Consider the following 19,023-nt stretch of genomic DNA (forward strand, 5'->3'; position numbering starts at 1 on the left):
GGGGAGGTGGGGAGGATTTTCTGTGCACAAGCACACGTGGAAAGGGGCACAGCTGAGTTAATGTGGAAACAATGGAAGAAGTGCAAGTGACATTGACTAGAATTGACCAGAATTGAAGAGCCCAGGTAGAATATACAGTTGATTGAGGGAAGCGTGGATTGATGATTAAGGTATGAACAAGTATTGTGCTTACTAGAAATATCTTGATCCTGTGGACAAGCATTTTTCCCGGCCAAAATTTTTCAAAGACTTACAAGTGGTATTTGTCTCTCTTTCAAGTAGGACCCAGAAATCACTCCTTAGATCCAGAACTACAGTGAGAAGCTACGTTAATGGGGCTTGGAAATGATGCCTGTGAACATCTAAATATTCATGCAGATAACACAGAACTGCTTCTGGGGCTCTCGGTATTCCTGTAAGAGACCCTTCCCCTTCCTGTTTCCCACAAAGCCAAAGCACGAAAAAGCTTATTTTTTTTCTCTAGAAAATTCTGTCCTGGCTCTTGCAAACAGCATAGAAATTTGAAATCTCACAAGAAACCACATTTTGGCTGGCTAAAGGAATTTGTGAGAAATAGGCACACTATTGATGAGCGTCTGCTTTGACAATGCCATTCAAACAGAGCTGGGATACTGAGTCTTTGACGTTCTTCTGAAATTGAGCTTTAGGACACAGAGTGGGTGGATGAGAAGGGACAGAGGCTTTTCTTTAAGTTAATCTCTTACAGTTCTCATTTAAATTGAGTTAGGGTGGATTCTGGCAAAATCCCAATATAAAGAACTTCTAGGAAGATAAGATCTGCAAATTAGCCATGCCCAGCAAAGGGCATCGAGCAATTTCTCAAAATCAAGCTGTTATTAATGTTGTGAGAGGAAATGAAAAATATATATGGTTCATTCTCTCATTAAAACACAAGGCAGAGCACTTGAACATCTGTTCTTAAGGTATGCAAACCCGTCTATAAGCAAAATACATCACAAACTGGGACACAAACATGCACGCAAACTCCAGATGTGTTCTTTTTCCTACTTTGTGGGTTATGTCTTCTATAAGGGGAAAAGACATATTAATCATTTCTTTTACTGCTAAGGGGATGGGTGCTGCTCTCATATTTCAGAAAGGGGCTGGAAAGTGAGGGAAGCCAAACTTTTTCCTATTTAAGGCCAAAGCACAGGAATCTCAGTGGCTGAGTTTCAGGACGGGCCCGGTGCTGAAGGGCAGGGACATCTGATGGTGCTACTTTGAACTGCTTTTCTTTCCTCCTTTTTGCACAAAGAGTCTCATGTCTGATATTTAGACATGATGAGCTTTGTGCAAAAGGGGACCTGGTTACTCCTCGCTCTGCTTCATCCCACGGTTATTTTGGCACAACAGCAAGGTGAGTAGGTCCTGCTTTCAAGAAACTTTGTGGGGTTTTGCGTTCCTTCTCCTTATAAACAGAGATCAAGGGGGTATTAGCGTCCGTGAGGTTAATTTCCTCTGTAAGCTCCCAACTGGGGAAAATGTAGAACTGACCGTGATGGTGCTTCTGTTTTTTGTTTGTTTCTTTCTTTTCCTTTTTTCCACGTTTACTTAGAAAAAATATTGTCATTTTCATGTTTAAAAGTTTTCTGTTTGCTTAAGGTAAAGACGTTCTTGTACTAACTTGTTTTCGTGTTAGTGGCACTGGAAACTTTTGAAATGGCTTTTACAAAGTTCCTCTCCTGGGCTGTTAACATCTTGGAATGCTTCCCTGGGTAGTCTGGAAGTTATTGGTCTCTTGTAACACTTTTACAGTCTCTTTTTGTGTGCTGGGTTCTTTGTAAGGATAGGATATTGAGCACTGTTTTCTCAGTAAGGTAATGCATCTTTAAAACAACATGAATTAAAGGAAATACACAGTCTTAGAATTACGGAATGTGTTTCTGTACAACGGCAGCAAGCGGGTATCATCATTGTTCTTTAAATGGACTCGAACTGCTAAAAATGTTTCATCGTCCCTATGTTTGTTCTGTCCAAGCACTTACATAGTTGGTTAATACAGATTAACCAATAGTTTGTTGTTAAGGGTCTAGTGTTTTCCACATGTTCTACATTTTAACTGCATTTGCATTAATGAAGAGAATGTTTAAAAAGCGTTTCCAACAGGAATGTTTGACTTTTCTGCAAACAAGGTAAAAAGATGCTGGTACTCTGACTTTAGAAGAAGGTTGGTTTGTTGTGTTTTCTAGTAACTGCAAACAATGGTTTTCATGTTCTAATTTCCCCCAAACCACGGTTGTCTCATTATCTGGTTTTGTGCAACTATTTCTTTCAACTCCTATGTTTCTCGTAGTCATGAAAATGCCAGACACATTGGAGGTGCACAAACTTTCACAGAAATAAATACTTAAATATTCAATGTAAAGATGTCAGAAAAAATCATTGCAATGTATTTCTACTGGCGCAGAATCAAAATGTTTACATTTAAACTGAGCTTTTACCAACGTGTCTGAAAATAACCTTTGTTTTTCATTTGAAATCTTTGATGTCCTTGGAGGTCCCATCTACGTGGGGAGGGAGGGGGCCCCAATGACCTTGCTTCAGCGACAGTCAGCCCGTGGCCACGAGGGAGAGAAACACCGCATCCTCGTCCCGTGATTTCCTTCCCGCGCCCTTTTCCCTGCGGCCTCCGGCCCCCGCTCCGCCCCGTCCGGCTCCTCTGGGCCTCCTCCCGGGTCAGTCCTGCCTCATCGACCCTTCCCGGGCCTCTCCCTCCTCCTCCTCCTCCTCCTCCTCCTCCGGCACCGCCCCCTCCCCGGAGTCCTGCTGCTCCTACTGCTCCCCAGACCCCTCCCCGCCCCGCAGACCCCCTCCCGCCCCGCAGACCCCCTCCCCGCCCCGCAGACCCCTCCCCGCCCCGCAGACCCCCTCCCCGCCCCGCAGACCCCTCCCCGCCCCGCAGACCCCCCTCCCCGCCCCGCAGACAGACCCCCCCCCCCTCCTGCCCCCGCAGACCCCCTCCTGCCCCGCAGACCCCCTCCTGCCCCGCAGACCCCCTCCCCGCCCCGCAGACCCCCCTCCCGCCCCGCAGACCCCCTCCCCGCCCCCCCGCAGACCCCCTCCCCCCCCCCCGCAGACCCCCTCCCCGCCCCCCCGCAGACCCCCTCCCCGCCCCGCAGACCCCTCCCCTGCCCCGCAGACCCCCTCCTGCCCCGCAGCCCCGCCCGCCCCCCGCAGACCCCTCCCCGCCCCGCAGACCCCCTCCCTGCCCCGCAGACCCCCTCCCCGCCCCGCAGACCCCCCCCGCCCCGCAGACCCCCTCCCCGCCCCGCAGACCCCTCCCCCCCCCGCCAGCAGACCCCCTCCCCGCCCCGCAGACCCCCTCCCCGCCCCGCAGACCCCTCCCCGCCCCGCAGACCCCCTCCCCGCCCCGCAGACCCCTCCCCGCCCCCCGCAGACCCCTCCCCGCCCCGCAGACCCCCTCCTGCCCCGCAGACCCCCTCCTGCCCCGCAGACCCCCCTGCCCCGCAGACCCCCCCCGCCCCGCAGACCCCCTCCCGCCCCGCAGACCCCCTCCCCGCCCCGCAGACCCCTCCCCGCCCCGCAGACCCCCTCCCCCGCCCCCGCAGACCCCTCCCCGCCCCGCAGACCCCCTCCTGCCTGCCCCGCAGACCCCCTCCTGCCCCGCAGACCCCTCCCCGCCCCGCAGACCCCCTCCTGCCCCGCAGACCCCTCCCTCCCCCGCAGACCCCTCCCCGCCCCGTCTGCGCCTCCGCACCCCGCCAGGGTGCCCCGCGCCACCCCCTCACGCCCACGCACACCTGGACCTCGATGACACTTCCTAAGTTCTCCTGACTCCTGGGGCGGGGAGGGAAGCGGGGGTCCGAGGGGCCGTTTATCGGAAGGACCACAAACCGTTGGTGTTTAGTTCAAAAGACTGACAAAATATTTGCAGTTGCCCAGTAGTTCCAGTCTTTATGAGCACGATTGTTGTTTTTCTTCTAGATCCAACATTAGAGGGTTAACACCTTCATGATTTGTACGTCACAGAAGTTCTTTTTATTTTTCTTTGTCTTTAACCAAAGAAAATAATAAATAGGGGCGCCTGGGTGGCTCAGTGGGTTGAGCCTCTGCCTTCAGCTCAGGTCATGATCTCAGGGTCCTGGGATCGAGCCCCGCATCGGGCTCTCTGCTCAGCGGGGAGCCTGCTTCCCTCTCTCTCTCTGCCTCTCGGCCTCCTTGTGATCTCTATGAAATAAATAAATAAAATCTTAAAAAAATAATAGTTATGAAATTTTGCTGATACATTTGTGTACTTTTAAGCTCAAAAGGAGTTGAGAGGAATTTTGTTCAACTTACTATTTTTGTTTGTCATGAAAAAAAGTTTAAGTGTTTTAAGGTAGTATTTCTCGTGTTCCCTATAATTTTACAAGGAATTTCTGTAGGTGAATTAGCTTTGGGGAGACTATGGAAGGCAACTGAGTACACAGCCCACCATGAGCAAAAATAGTCACTTCTTGAATATGGGCTTTTTATGTGTGTCTTGAGAATCCCGGGGAGAAATAGCACAGCCCCAAGGAATACTCATGTAAGGTCTACGCACACAAGTGTTCTGTAGCTTAAAACACATCCTCACAAAGTACTTGGTCCTTCTACAAATTTCTGAAAGTCCTGTTTAACTCATGCATTGTACTCCAGCAATGGGGAGGCGTGGTCTGTGCTGTATTTCCTGGCATTTACCAATGGGCCAGGTCTGAAGCACAAGGACTCACCTCCTGGGGGCTGGGAGAGTCATCGCTTGCATGCCCAGTGCCCACGAAGACCTTACACAGCTGACTCCATGCTTTACAATGAGATTCAGAAATAGTACGTGCATGAATTTTAAATATTAAGCCTACTTTTCTAAGGAAATAAGTATATTAGTGATGAAATACTGCCCAACTGGCATACAGACACACAAACACGTGGTAACGGTATTCAAAGACTGGAAGTGAGCTTGAATGCTGCGGCCATTTTCAAAATTCCACAGCTTAAGTCTTCCACATATGACCTGGAACTGTTTGTGTAGTATTTGCCAATATTTTATGGAGTCCTTATCTGACTCATACGCGTACCACCGTGCTATAGCTAGATGGATAACTAGGTCGACATTGTCAGTGATACTGCTGCGCTAAGAGCAAGGAGATAAACTTTATTTTAATTAAATGTGTTCTAATGTTTTTGCTTACATTTTGCTACCTCAGTAGTTCCCCCAGATAATGCTAGACTTCCGTTGTTCTAGAATTACAAGATAAATGGACTTAAGAGACTCCATTCGTTCCCCACCGCAGGTCATAAGAGTCTATTTCCCACTATACTTGAGGAGACAATTTGAAACCCATCAAGTAGCAGTCAAGTTCCCTGGTTTGTGTTGTCCCCAGAATTAAATATACCGAATGGAGAAAATCTGACATAAAATCACTGAAAGCAACTGTCCCTTCAAGAGGGGAGAATTTATAATTTCTCGTGTATTTCAGTGCCAGCATCCCTCAGGCATGCGGGGCTTTAGTTGAGATTGTACAACCCGGAAGTGACAGTGTTAAGACTAGGACCGAAATCCTGTCAAATCCCAAGTAATTAGAGAACAGAAAACAGACATTAAATCTAGAGTATCTGACTTTTCTTATTTTTGTATTTGTTTCTCATTGAAAGGGAATACTAGAATATTGTCTATTGTCCTAGAAAATAGAGCCGCAAATGTGTTTCTCAATGTGAGAAAAGGTAGACTTTTCTCTAACACTCAATTTTGAATTGATAAATCTACTCTTTAAACCAGACTAACAAAAGTTCCAGTTATATCGAACCAAAAATCATCTTCAGTTCTGTAATAATATAAATCTTAAGTAAATAAAGTATTGATACAAAATTTTGTGTTTTTCATTTATGATACCTTGCATTTTTTACCACCCACAGAGTATTCAACATCAGATGATCTAAAGACCTATAGTAAATAGTTATTCTGATTAAATTCTGGAATTAAACACTGCACTATCATAAGTGGAAGGAGCAAAGCCACTGGAACAATTCTAAGAAAGAAGGAAAGACTGTGGTCTTTTAACTAATTCAGATTCCTGGGCTGATGTCTGATTTACAGGTTTATATTAAAAAACCAAGGACCATTGGCTGTGAGTTTTCCTGGAGCAGAGTTGAGACTAACAGAAAGAAAAGCCCCTATTCCAGGCCTACAGTCACTTGCCAGACTTGACGGGTCACTCAGAGAAGAGTGCCATCTACTGAAACCTCATGGTTTTCACTGAGGGTGACTGGCACAGAGTTCCCAAGATTTTGCAGCCCAGACTCTTATTTTGTAACATCAATGATATCACCGCCTTGAAGTCATTAGAGTGGATTGCTTAAGAGTTAAAGGTTTAAAGATGAAAAATGTTATTGCCTTTGCTGGACATGAAGAACATTTGTAAAGTTTCCAGGCCTGCAATAACTTTCTGGAAACATCTCAGTGGACTGTTTCTTGTAAAACAGTTTTCCCTGGAAAAAAGCTCGGTCCCATTGTTTTCCACTCCCCTCCCAAAAAATAATAATAAATAAAGAAGGAGAGGAAGAAGAAGAAAGGGAGAAGGGAGGTGTAGTGTAAAAAAAAAAATCTAGAGTTTTCAAAGGAGAAAACTTTGCCTGTTTCATATCAAAATGACAACGGAAAAAATGAGATAGCTCCTCCTCCACGAGTCATCTGTTAACTGCAGTTTGGGAAGTTACAGTAACCACTAGAATGTCTGTCTGTGCCTAATGAAAACACAGCAGAAGTGGATTCCTTTCAGATTAACCAATAAAACCCTTGTGTTTTCCATGACTGAGGTCAAGAACTGCCATTTAAAATGTAAAATTGATGAATCAAATGAAAAGTTCAAAGAAGATGGCAAAACTTAGAATGCCCAAAAGATCTAAAAAATCGAAGACAAAGGATCCAGAACCTATTAGAAGTTAAATTTGCTTTAAAAATTTGCACTGAGAAATTCCTGTTTCAATGAAATGGCATTGACTTTTCTGAAACTATGCTTCCTCTAGTATTTGGTGTGGAGGATGGCAAACAGAGACTGTTTCTCAAGTTAATTAAAACCAGAGAAACACTTTTTGGAACCGCATGGTACGTCCATAATGTTCAAATTTAGAAGGGAAGATTCTAATGAAGTTAGAAGTTCATTAACATGCGTTGTTTAGTATCTGTAGCTACTAAATCAGTCACTACCCTATATAGTTAAAATTGTTGAAAATCAGTACCTCAGTGAGACATCCTAAAAAAGCTTTTTTCTGTGTCCGATATCTAAGGCTTATCTGTTGGTCGTTGCTGCGTTAGTGTTGCTGTGAGAACAGACCTCTTTGGATACGGTAAAATGTATGCTGAGTTTCCCAATCACACATTAATCCTGTTGGTGGTCTGGATGTAGTTAGGGTGGCCTTGGAGATATGTCTCTTTTTCATAAGGTCAGGGGAAAATAAACAGAACTCAACTCCAGATGCTATCTTCTTGTTTTGAGACCAGATAGAAAAAATATTCTGTAGGCGACTCTTATCCCTTAGAAAAACAAGAGCAAAAAAACCCCACTGTCTTTTCAGACTCTGATTTTAAGCTTGCAGGGCTTAGAAACCCTAATAGGGTAGAGCTTTGAAGTTGGGTTTTAACCCTACCCTGCCCTTGAAACTGCAGAAAGGCATCCAAGGCAGTGGATTCTTATCTCTTTCTTCTTATCTGTAAAATGAAGATGATGGCTGGAGGCAAACCTAAGGAAGACTGAGTAAAGTAAGTGTACAAAGGCTTCAGAGGGTGCCTGAAGTCTAGGAGGGACTCTACCAGTTCTGCCTAGTATCACTCTTACTGTCAGTCCAAAATAAAATTGCTGCAGGGAACGAAAGTACTTAGTGACTCAGTGATAAGGAAAGTGACATGTAAAATTTGATGTTTGCAAACTGTCATAAAACAGGTAGAACATATTTTCTTCAAAATGCTACAATTCGTCACTTATCAGTTTACATTACAATGCAATTGCCCATTGTTAGGTGTATGATACTTTTAATTCTAATTCTCTAATTATTTTTATTTTTCACAGGACAATATGTTAATCACCTTAAAGAAAATTTCTAATTGAAGGCATAAAAATCATAGAGCTATAAAGAATAAAACAGGGAAACATCTAAAAATGATTCACAAAGATTTTGGTTTGGGTTTTTCTGGTGGGGACAAGAATAATCAGCAACCACCTTGTCCATGTAAAACAACATTCTGAAGTCGAAGTTACCCACCTGTACAGTCTGCAGATACTTCCTTGAAGTCCTTTTAGTCAACTCATCTAACGTGTTTTAAAATATTCTGATAAATATAAGCAGCAGAAACGTATTTATTCAAAATCCATGTTTTCCAAACAGTGTCATTTAAAAGCAAAACATACTTCAGTTGGAAGCTATATACACTCTAAATACTCATACTTACAAAATGGTCGACGTCCTAAAGAAACAGGAGAGCAATATTATGGTGATTTGCATATCACATCTGCTATTTTTAATTTTCAGATTAAAGAGCACCTTTTCCCAGAAAAGGATTCAGTAAGAAGAGAAGAGAAAAAAAATGAAATGAATCACTCAGGCCAAGTTAACAATTTGATTGGATGCTTTGGGACATATTATTTTCACTCCAAAAAGAGAATTAAGAAAAACATAATTTATATTATTTTTTAGTCACAACAATAAAATTCTATCAAACCAGCATAAATTAACATTGAAAGACTGGAAACAAAAACAATGAAAAGGAAAGTGTTACGCATATCTAAAAATATTAGATTGTGTTACTTGTTTTTATTTTTCTCTGAGGTTTCAAAACAGAGAGCTGAGAAAGCAAAGCTCAGAGTGGATTATGTCATAGACTAGCTTCATTTTGTTTTATAATGTAGATCTCAGTAAGGACATGATTTAACTAGTGCATTGCTTGCATGGCTACAAATACATTGATTTCAGGACTGTACTTTGTAATAAGGAACAGAAACACCAAGTGACAAGAGAAGTGGGGCTTAAAATTAATTACGTATTGGAACAGGGAGACTTTGTTTAAGCAATAGCAATAAAGGGAGTAATTAGAAAAGTCTCTTTCTTGTCCAGTAGTAAAAATGAGATTATTTGCCTTTTATTTAACATTTTTGAATCTCTGAATCCCATTTTCTAAACCATTTCTCAATGCTGCAAGTGGCAAGCTAGAATGTTATCCCTCTGGAGAGCAAAACATTCTTTTTCTTGACTTTCCCATGATTTTCCCACAGATCATTAGGCAGCGGTACCAAAACCGAGGGCCACGAGACAGCTTTTTAAGAGGGTTAGCTTCTGGGGGAACATACTGGCAACCAGATCTTGTCACGCACAGAACAAGAAATTAGAGAAAACTGCCTTTCAGCAATGGTGACCAACTAGAGCAGCAGAGAACAATCTGACTCTCAACCACTAGTTTCTACAGAAACTGACTTTTCAGGAGAGCCAAACTCCTTTTAAATGGATGTGAAATATGTATGGCAATAAACAACCTGACTTAATTCTTATTTTTCAAGTGTTCCAACCTTTTCTCCCCTAGAACAACATCACTTAAAAGAAAAGACGTACACTAAAGTGACTCACCCTTATACTGAGACCTCTGTGGTTCAAGAGGCACAGTACGTAGGGTTTCTAATACAATTTGGACACAAGAGACTAAGTAACAATTTTCATTTATATAACATTGGGTTGAACCCAACTCTAACAAATTCATTTACAATTCTTTAAAAGTAAATATTGTGTTCATTTCATCGTTTACAGAGCAGACGGAAAACACCATTTCTAGTGATGTGGGGATCCTTTCAATGAGATATAAACAGAGAGGATGAATATACAAAGAAAATGTTTATGTTAATTTTAGGACAGATTAGGAATGAAGAAAAGATATTTAAAATACGAAATACTTGACTCTCCCTTTAACTGTTGTTTACCATTTGTCTTTACCAAAGCATCAGTACTCCACAGCTAAATTTTCTAACACAGGTCCTGTGTTAGATGTGGGAAGACATTCCTGACCCTGAGTCGAAGAGCTGAAGGAATTCTTAGCGTAAATGAGTACTGCACTTTCTCCTCCACCTTTACTGAAGTGTGACTGGCAAATCAAGTTGGGTAGATTGTAGGTGTACAGCATGATGACTTGATGTACATTTCACATTATGAAATGATTACCACAATCAACTTAACTAATAGGCACCCTACAGTCTCCTTTGTGTGTGTGTGGGAGGTATAAACACTTAAAATCTACTCTCTTAGCAAATGTCTAGTATACGATGCAGTATTATTACCTGTAACCAATATTTGTACACTAGTGGTATTTTCAAGAAGGCTGGGCAGCCTGAAGTCCACATTATTAATGGAGAAATCTTGAGCTAAAAATAATCTGTTGGAAAAAAATGAAAATAATCTGCTGGAACATTTCACATAATGTTAATTTAGAGAAAATTTTAAAATGCTTCATTTTAAGAATCAGAAGCCAGTGCAAAGACTGAAGAATATATTTCATGCAAGTTCTTAAACTATCTTCCATCTCATTAAAACATTTGGACTTCTTCTGAAAAACAGTGGACTTAGTTCCTAAATACAAAATATCAGTTCTGCTTAGGGAAAAATGAGTTTGGTGCCTCTCCTGTCTTATATTATTATTGTTCACAACAATGTGAAAAAGACTGGTCTTCTCTTCAGCATATCTTTCCTAACACTGTTTAATTGACCTACTTCATTTGCATTAGGTAAGCGTTCTGGCACTCAGCTTTGAGTGCTCCTCTGAAAGCTTAGGCAATGTGTCTTTCCAATGTTCTCATATATCTGTTTCAAACATGGAGGAAGAATGAGAATAATTTTTTTAAAATAAACAGATTCTTGCCTTCTTAGAATTGCAATAAAACAAACAAACTTTCTTCTCTTAGCTGTAGACCACTGTGGATAATGGTCACACACAGTAAGAACAGACTTTAAAACTTCCAGGGCGGATGGGGCTTTTGCGGAAGGCAGTTAATGTCGGATCTGTACACAATAATGGGAGGGACAAATGCAGGCCACGCCCGTCTATAGGTTCTGTAATTATCCCTCTTTGGTGACCTTTTGCTAAGCCGGCTAAACCCTACACCCAAAGTAGGCAGCTGGAACCTAAGTCATTATTACTGCAGATATGAGATGATATAGAAGTGGGAATTTATGAAGGTGATCATGGCCATATGCAATCTCTGGATGGAAAAGTCTCAGGACCCACTCAAAGGCTTCTTGGCCACAAGGCACCAAAAAGCATGGTTGTTCAACTACTTGCTTCCTCCCAAGCAGGCCTCTTTCAGCAACATTTTAAAGATGTTGGCTCTGAGAAAATAAAATTTCACTGTTTCACAAAAATATAAATACTGAACAGTACACCATTTGTTGTTTGCAAAAATTTTTGCAGATGTTTAGGAACTTCTTATTTATTTGCTCAGTTATTGGCAAGCTATCATAGTAATCCTCAAGAACTAACGTTGTATTTAACCACAACCCACAGCTAATGCTGTAAGAATTGAGACCAGGTTTTGTCTTGGCAACCTCTGAGCTGATTCATTGTTAATGCCTGCTGAAATTGGAGTACCTTACATATAATTAGGAAACAAGTTTAAAATTTTGGTTGAAGCAAATTTTTAACCATGTTAAGCCACAAATACACATGGTCATGATTCATATTTTTCCCTATTATTTTTACTTATTCCTTGCCCATATTTATTTAAAAAAAAACACTATTTATTTTTAGTGATTTGGAACTCTCTTCCTATCCATATGGGCTATACAATACATTATGTCATATCATCCGACCTGCTAATGCCCAATGGAGCTGGCAGTGATATTCAATATATATAATAACCTTGGCTAAAGCTTTCCCAGGAATCTGGAAGAGTTTTATGTGGCCAAGAATAGCTGTTTTCCCTTGAAATTTTCAATTAGCTTAATAAAATCCAGAAAGTCTTTAGAGTTAGTGACAAAATCATCATTATAGTTTAACGCTCCTATCTACTATGAAAGCAGAAGATAATGATTGCTAGAAAGGCTTGTTTCTAATTACACAATTAATAAATATATATTTAAATGCTGTGTGATTTCCATGGGTGTTAAATTCTTACTATAATTGAAATGAAAATTCTTATTGGCCTTAAGGACAATTGACTATGGTGTGCCATTTTGAAGCGAATAAAGTGATTTAGTATTTTAAGCAATCTCCTACCACTTAGCAAATTATGTGGAGAATATGATGTTCTCGGTAATTTAGTTTGTGGATTTCTTTTTTGTTGTTGTTGCATAAGCATGTTTATACAAACATACAAATTAGTTTAATAAAAGGAAGAACTTAATTGGTTTCAACCTGTCTCCACTTCAGTTACTGGAAAGTCATGACAGAGTAAGAAATCGTAATTCAGCAAAACACAAGGTAACATCAGACCATCTGACTTGCTTTGCAGCTGTTGAGGGAGGATGTTCCCATCTTGGTCAGTCCTATGCTGATAGAGACGTCTGGAAGCCAGAACCTTGCCAAATATGCGTCTGTGACTCAGGATCTGTCCTCTGCGATGACATAATATGTGACGATCAAGAATTAGACTGTCCCAACCCAGAAATCCCATTTGGAGAATGTTGCGCGGTGTGCCCCCAGCCTCCAACAGCTGTGAGTTTTAAGAAAATCTGTCCATCTACAAGCTTCATATTTTAATGCATGAATAGTTCCTATACCACAGGAGCCTAAAAGGAAAAGAAAGTCATGTCTGCCAATTCTGTTGGTTTTATAAGTAAAAGGTGAACATTCTGGCTTAAATCTAAGGATTAGATGTAACTTGGGATAAGAAATAAATATGCAAATTGGGACACACTTCCTGGGAACGTTGTTCTTAGGTCTTGTTTAATCTGTATCTTTTCCATTTATCAGCCTCCTCGTCCTCCTAATGGTCAAGGACCTCAAGGCCCTAAAGGAGATCCAGTAAGTAAACATTTTTTAGTGGAATGAAATGAGTTCTTTAATTAGTCTGCCTTTTTTTTGGGTGGGGGGGGGTTTGCTTCTTCTAACAGTCTTTTCATATGTGAGCCTTCGTCATTCAGATATTTCCTTGACTACCACAAATTTAATGACAGTGAAGAACTCAAACCAAGAATCTGTCATTGTACATGTGAATATTTAAACTTTCCCAACTTCATATATTGTCTTCATCCCCATCATCAGTTTGAAAAATAAAATATAGTTTGATCTATAAAGAAATAAATTATGTTGAAATTATTCACACGATATAGATTTAAAAAGTATATATTCTCAAGAAAGTTCATCAGTTACACTGATTCCTCCTCTTATACAAAGCAGAGAAGCTACAATTGGATGATAATTCAGAATCACTCTAGGCCTTTTCGCTGTCTTATGAGTTTTTATCTCTGATTCTTTTAGGGCCCCCCTGGTATTCCTGGGAGAAATGGTGATCCGGGTATTCCAGGTTCCCCTGGTTCCCCTGGTTCTCCCGGCCCCCCTGGAATCTGTGAATCATGCCCTACAGGTCCTCAGGTAATAAATTCCAGCACAAAGAGATCCTCTTCTTTACAACTACGCCCTTCATCTTCTTTTCTTTGGCCGGCGCGACATCTCACGTTTGTGGATTCTTTCTATCAATTCTCCCATTGTATGTTTCTAACAAATTCTTATTTCATGCTTCTCAGCGTTGGACACTATTTTAAGTGCTTTATAAACTTTGCTTTTCCTTGTAATGCCAATGCTACTGCTCTTTTATCTTCGCAACATTTCCCAGCTTCTCGGCAGGCGTAGAATCTATCACTATGTTTGAGAAATTGACTCCCGAATGAGTCAATCTGGAGCATTTAGGAACTGCTGCAGCAGTGCCTTATATGACTTACCACCCCAACAGCAGAGCCTCTGAAAGTTCAGACGAAACGTGGCCCAAGAGCTGCGAATACTTCTCACCGACTTCAGGTCAACAGGGTTATTTGAGCCTCGGCAACTGCCCCGCCCCACCTGCAGAGCCTACTCTGCTCCCCCCAGAAAGCGTGGCAGCCCCTACCTCTGCGTGAGAACAGCTAACCAGACACGTCAACGAGACACAATTCTGCTGCATGGCCTTAGCAGAAGTTAGAAGCCACGCATCTACAAATCACTCCGAGTCTTTAAAAAATGCTGTTCAGAATCAGTTTAACAGAAGGCAAAGCGGACCATCTGACTTATTCCTATGCTGGTACCAAACATAACCCGCTTGTGGGCCTGAGATTCAGAACAAAATACTCTCCAAAGAAATCCAACGAGCACATTTAGCTTTTCTATTATTCCGGTGCCTGTTCTCTATGTGGGTGTTTATTTGGGGGGCAAATTTGTTTGGCGTATCGACCAGAAGGCAGCAGTTACAATTTTACTTGCATCCTTTAATGTTGGTAAAGTAATTTGTCTTCCCCATTTTTTTTCTGCTCTGAATGAGATCATATATATGACTGCAAGGCTCTTCCAGCTTCCAAGAGTCCATGATCATATGTTTGAAGCTGTGGGTATCACTTAGAAGTAGTATCTTGAGTAAGATCACACAGGAACGAATCATCTGGGATTAACATGGCAGAGTTAGCTGAAAGACGCGTGTACTGCACGAGCTCGTACTTCCGTGGGGCGTCTACTACTGAAGCTATGGGGACAGGATGAGCAAGACGATGAGGGCACCTGGACCACACCCTCTGGCTTGCGCAAACTTCCTATCCCAAATAGCAGATGTTGCATGCGCTTCTTCTAAATGCTTTTGGAAAGAACTATGATGTGTCTAACCAAATGACCAGATCTATTCGGTCTCTTTGCTACAGAACTATTCTCCCCAGTTCGAGTCCTATGACGTCAAGGCTGGAGTAGGAGGAGGAGGAATGGCAGGCTACCCCGGTCCAGCTGTATGTACAAGACTTTCTCAGCATTTTAGAGCATGATTTCGCTTCTGGTTTGTTAATTCTTGAATGGTTCTTTTCCCAGTAATATAGTATTAGTACATATTCACACAAAATAGCTTATTCTCCATGAAGGTTGGGAAAGCCAATGTAGGATTATGACCCTTCTTATCCTAACTTGTTTTTTCCTCTAACCTCACACCTGTTTTGCCATTCCTTCCTTCTTTAGACAACCACCCATTCCAGGAGCCCCCCTGCCTTTGTGCATAGGTCACACATCCATATATTCCCTAATTTTAACCAAATTTTGCTATTTTTCACTTCCATTATCCCTTTTTCTCCTTTAGTCATTCAGAGTCTTCTTTTCATGTGTTTTCATCAAGTAAGTGCTACTTTCTAGATGATGATTCGAGTGATGAATGCCCAATACTACAATCTCCTGCATCCCAACCCTGAAATCGAATACAAATATTTCCAGAATTTATTGAGTTTTTAAGTTTCCTACAAATGATAGCTATTTACTTTGTACCCAGAAGCTTTCCCTTAATGTAAGTACCTGGAGTTTTGTAGAAGAAAGTAGAAAAAAATCAGTGAAACCTGGGCACGGGGGCATGATACATGGTGTCCCACACAAGTGACCCTAATTGTAGACCAGGCTCTCGGAAGAAGCAGTGTGGGGAAGATTACTGCTTCATTGCCAGTAACAGGTACATAAGTGCAAAAGGACGCATGACACTGAATTCTCAGGGATTACAGAAGACTGCCGCCCAGATCGCTAGACACCATATTTGTGACTTTCAAAGAGAGAGGACAAAATTTTAGATGATAGATCCAAATGACTAGTTAAAGAAAGACCCTTGACATTGATGTAAATTGTAAATAGAGAATTTTACAAATCTCTAAAGTTTGGGGAGATGTGATTTTTTTTTAAAGCCAGAAGAATTCTATTAACAGTTCAAATATGTGGTCTTATGCAACTAGATTCAAATTATGAATCTTATTTTGTAATCCTATATACCGTTTTTACTAAAAAAAAAAAAACCAAAAAAAAACAAAAAACAAACAAAAACAAAACCCTTAAAACCAAACCAAAACAAAACAAAAGGCCCACTACTTAATATTTCAGAAAAGAGGTTGAAAGAGAACATTTAATTACAAACTGTGGTTTTATGAATTTGTTTTCAGGATTTAGACATAGCAGGCTATAAGAAGAAAGATTTTCTAGTGTAAGCTGTATTTCTGAGCAATGATAAACCTGTTGGTTCTGACTGTAATCTACCATCGCACCACGTGTGCTGATTCTCCTATGCACATCTAAGTCTTCATGTTAGCATAACTCGGTGACATAATGAAGAACTTCCTGGTTGATTTACATCATCGTTTTTAGAAACTGGGATTAACAGTATGCAGATATTTCCCCACAGGAGTCTGGCTGACAGGCAAAAAAATGCTTCCTCACTAGGACCGGTATCATCCTAACATTAGGACTTCCATAGTGTTTTACATGGATTTTTTTAGACTTTTGAATTCCCTTTTATGGGGAGTTCAGGCTAATATTCTATAGCATTTGCCAATAATTTGTATTGATTCTGTGGAAATTCCTTTTAGAGTGATGTACTTACAGTGAGATTTTTATTGTATAGCTAATAAAATCAATCATATCTGTGAATAGTTACTACATAATGAGGCATGCTGTTCTCATTTTTTTTAGTGTCAATATCATTTCTGAACAGAGGCATCTCTTTGATGCCTGAAAAAAGTGTGTTTCAGACGTGCCTATTTTGTCTTTATCCTTCAAATTTATATTCCAGGGTCCCCCTGGCCCTCCCGGTCCCCCTGGTACATCTGGTCATCCTGGCGCCCCGGTGAGTGTGGCTATTAGTGGTGCTTTCTTTTTCATGCATTTATAGAAATCAAGTTAACGCAGATCCTGCCGTAGTTTAGTCCTGCCAGCATGCCATAACCCCAAATAAGTAGAGAAATCACACCCCAGAAAGTATCATTCCTTCAAAGATGGAGTTTCATATCTAATTCATCTACAAACAACTACTCATAATTAAAACCTTGCTAAAATTAAACCATAGACTTACCTTGCATGTGATATGGCTTCAAGTTCAAGAAAATTCAATTCCAGTGGAATGAAGTGAGAGAACGGAATAAATCTGCTTTATTTGGTCTGAAAAATTTTGGCTTCCATGTTTATAAATTGGAATAAGATTCACTAATTGCATTCACAAATCCTAATTTCATACTGTCTTCAAGAGGTAAATGCCTAAAGCAAACATGACATTACTTTTAAAATATTTGCACATTATTCTACCTACTAGGGTTCTCCAGGATACCAAGGCCCCCCCGGTGAACCTGGGCAAGCCGGTCCTGCTGTAAGTATCCGTCGGAGCTGCAGAGTCTGTGCACGGACTGTCCCACGTAGAAACCACCTCCACAGTCTGAAACACCATCTTAGGTCCTGTAGGGTACTCAGATTTTAAAACAATAAATAATATTTCTTACGATGGTTGAACGGGTTTCGGAGATCTTTTGGACTCTTCTAGTGGTTTAGATTCACCAGAGTTACTTGCTATTGAATCTAGGGATTCCCTGGCTCCCGCCATCACTGTTCCCCTCCTAGTGTGGACACAAATCCTCCTTCTCTTAAACAGAGATTTAATTTTCCTGTAACCTTCATATCTCCTGACATGTCTCCTGACATGCAATTTTTAAAACTTAATTTAATAGAAATAAACATAATCCAACAGATTTCTCCCCCAAAATCGTGCTGTATAAACAAGCAAGTGAGGGGAAGTTAGTTCAATTTAATATTTCAAACTATTTGGAAATACCTATAAATTAAAAATTCATTATCTCACAAAATGTAAAAGTGCTTATGGGTTTCTAAATACATGTGATGTAAAATATATGATATTTTTAATTCTTATTAAAAATAAGTTCATTAAACAGTAAAAACTGTATATACGACAAGCATGATATTAACTCAATGTGTCATTTTCATCATGAAAAATATTGAGAGTATTTTCTCAAAAGAGGTTCCTTTCAGGAGAACACATGATACATAACAATAAATTTTTGTAAGAGAAACACCTATAGACACATTTGCTTTCTATTTTCTCATTTTCAGGGCCCTCCAGGACCCCCTGGTGCTATAGGTCCATCTGGCCCTGCTGGAAAAGATGTAAGTTTTTAAAGACTGAATGGAGAGATGACGAAATCCATGCTAGGCTCACAGAAAAATCTCACTCAAACAGCTGTTGCTAACTGAATGACACGTGAGCTCCTATTAACTTTGGGATGTAGGGGGTTTGTGCAGCTATCTGTACCATTTTCCGAATTCCAAACTAACAGAACCCCTACGTGTGCTTCTTCGTGTCAAGAAGGTACACCCAGTGGATAGATCATAACTGGGGCAGGAACAAGTAGCTTCTTTCTTCCTCTTGTAATGAGGAAATTGATATCAAGACTTCATGAACTTGAAAACGTAAAACACCTTTAATATTGTGTCCTTCGTCCTTTCCCATTCAACGTCCACTGGCAAGTCCTCGTCAATGGATTGAGAGAGCATCATAATACTTCAGGGAGGAGTGCTGCCTGCTGTTGAGAAGGGAGAAGTCCTCCCCGTGCCTTCCACTAGGGAAAGCTGTTCAGCCTGACCGCTTCCACGAGTCCTTGAGAAAAATGCAGTCGGTTTGCTAACTAGCTACAGCGTGTTTTCTCTTACACAATCACGCGTCTATTTTTTATTCCTTCCCTAGGGAGAATCAGGAAGACCCGGACGACCCGGAGAACGAGGGTTGCCTGGACCTCCAGTAAGTCTGTGGTGTGCGGTGAATCACGTGGAGGAATCCCAATGATCTTAGCTTGAAAATTATTCTATAAGTAAACGGAATTAAACTTAAAAGTGGAAGGTATTTTACTACTACTGGACTGTGATTCTCTTTGAAAATTCACTAATATCTGTTCTATTCCTTATTTTTAGGGTATGAAGGGTCCAGCTGGAATGCCTGGATTTCCTGGTATGAAAGGTCATAGAGTAAGTGGAGTTTCTAAATTAACTATAAGCTATTTCATTTAGCTATGTTTGCT

General features: G+C 41.1%; 1 protein-coding gene across 1 annotated transcript in view; it reads left to right on the forward strand.

Moving 5' to 3' along the window:
- The first annotated feature begins 1,160 nt into the window (after positions 1 to 1,160).
- The window catches only part of COL3A1 (collagen type III alpha 1 chain), a 39,636-nt gene continuing 21,773 nt past the window's right edge, over positions 1,161 to 19,023 (forward strand). Inside the window, exons 1-10 of the mRNA XM_004763363.2 lie at positions 1,161 to 1,378; positions 12,480 to 12,682; positions 12,941 to 12,991; positions 13,448 to 13,561; positions 14,851 to 14,931; positions 16,737 to 16,790; positions 17,253 to 17,306; positions 18,062 to 18,115; positions 18,693 to 18,746; positions 18,917 to 18,970. Of these exons, the coding sequence (XP_004763420.1) occupies positions 1,300 to 1,378; positions 12,480 to 12,682; positions 12,941 to 12,991; positions 13,448 to 13,561; positions 14,851 to 14,931; positions 16,737 to 16,790; positions 17,253 to 17,306; positions 18,062 to 18,115; positions 18,693 to 18,746; positions 18,917 to 18,970 (798 nt within the window). The 5' untranslated portion in view covers positions 1,161 to 1,299. The remainder of the gene's footprint in view (positions 1,379 to 12,479; positions 12,683 to 12,940; positions 12,992 to 13,447; positions 13,562 to 14,850; positions 14,932 to 16,736; positions 16,791 to 17,252; positions 17,307 to 18,061; positions 18,116 to 18,692; positions 18,747 to 18,916; positions 18,971 to 19,023) is intronic.

This window comes from Mustela putorius, unplaced genomic scaffold, assembly GCF_011764305.1.
Source record: "Mustela putorius furo isolate JIRA1106 unplaced genomic scaffold, ASM1176430v1.1 tig00000992_pilon_pilon_pilon, whole genome shotgun sequence".
Classification (NCBI taxonomy): domain Eukaryota; kingdom Metazoa; phylum Chordata; class Mammalia; order Carnivora; family Mustelidae; genus Mustela; species Mustela putorius.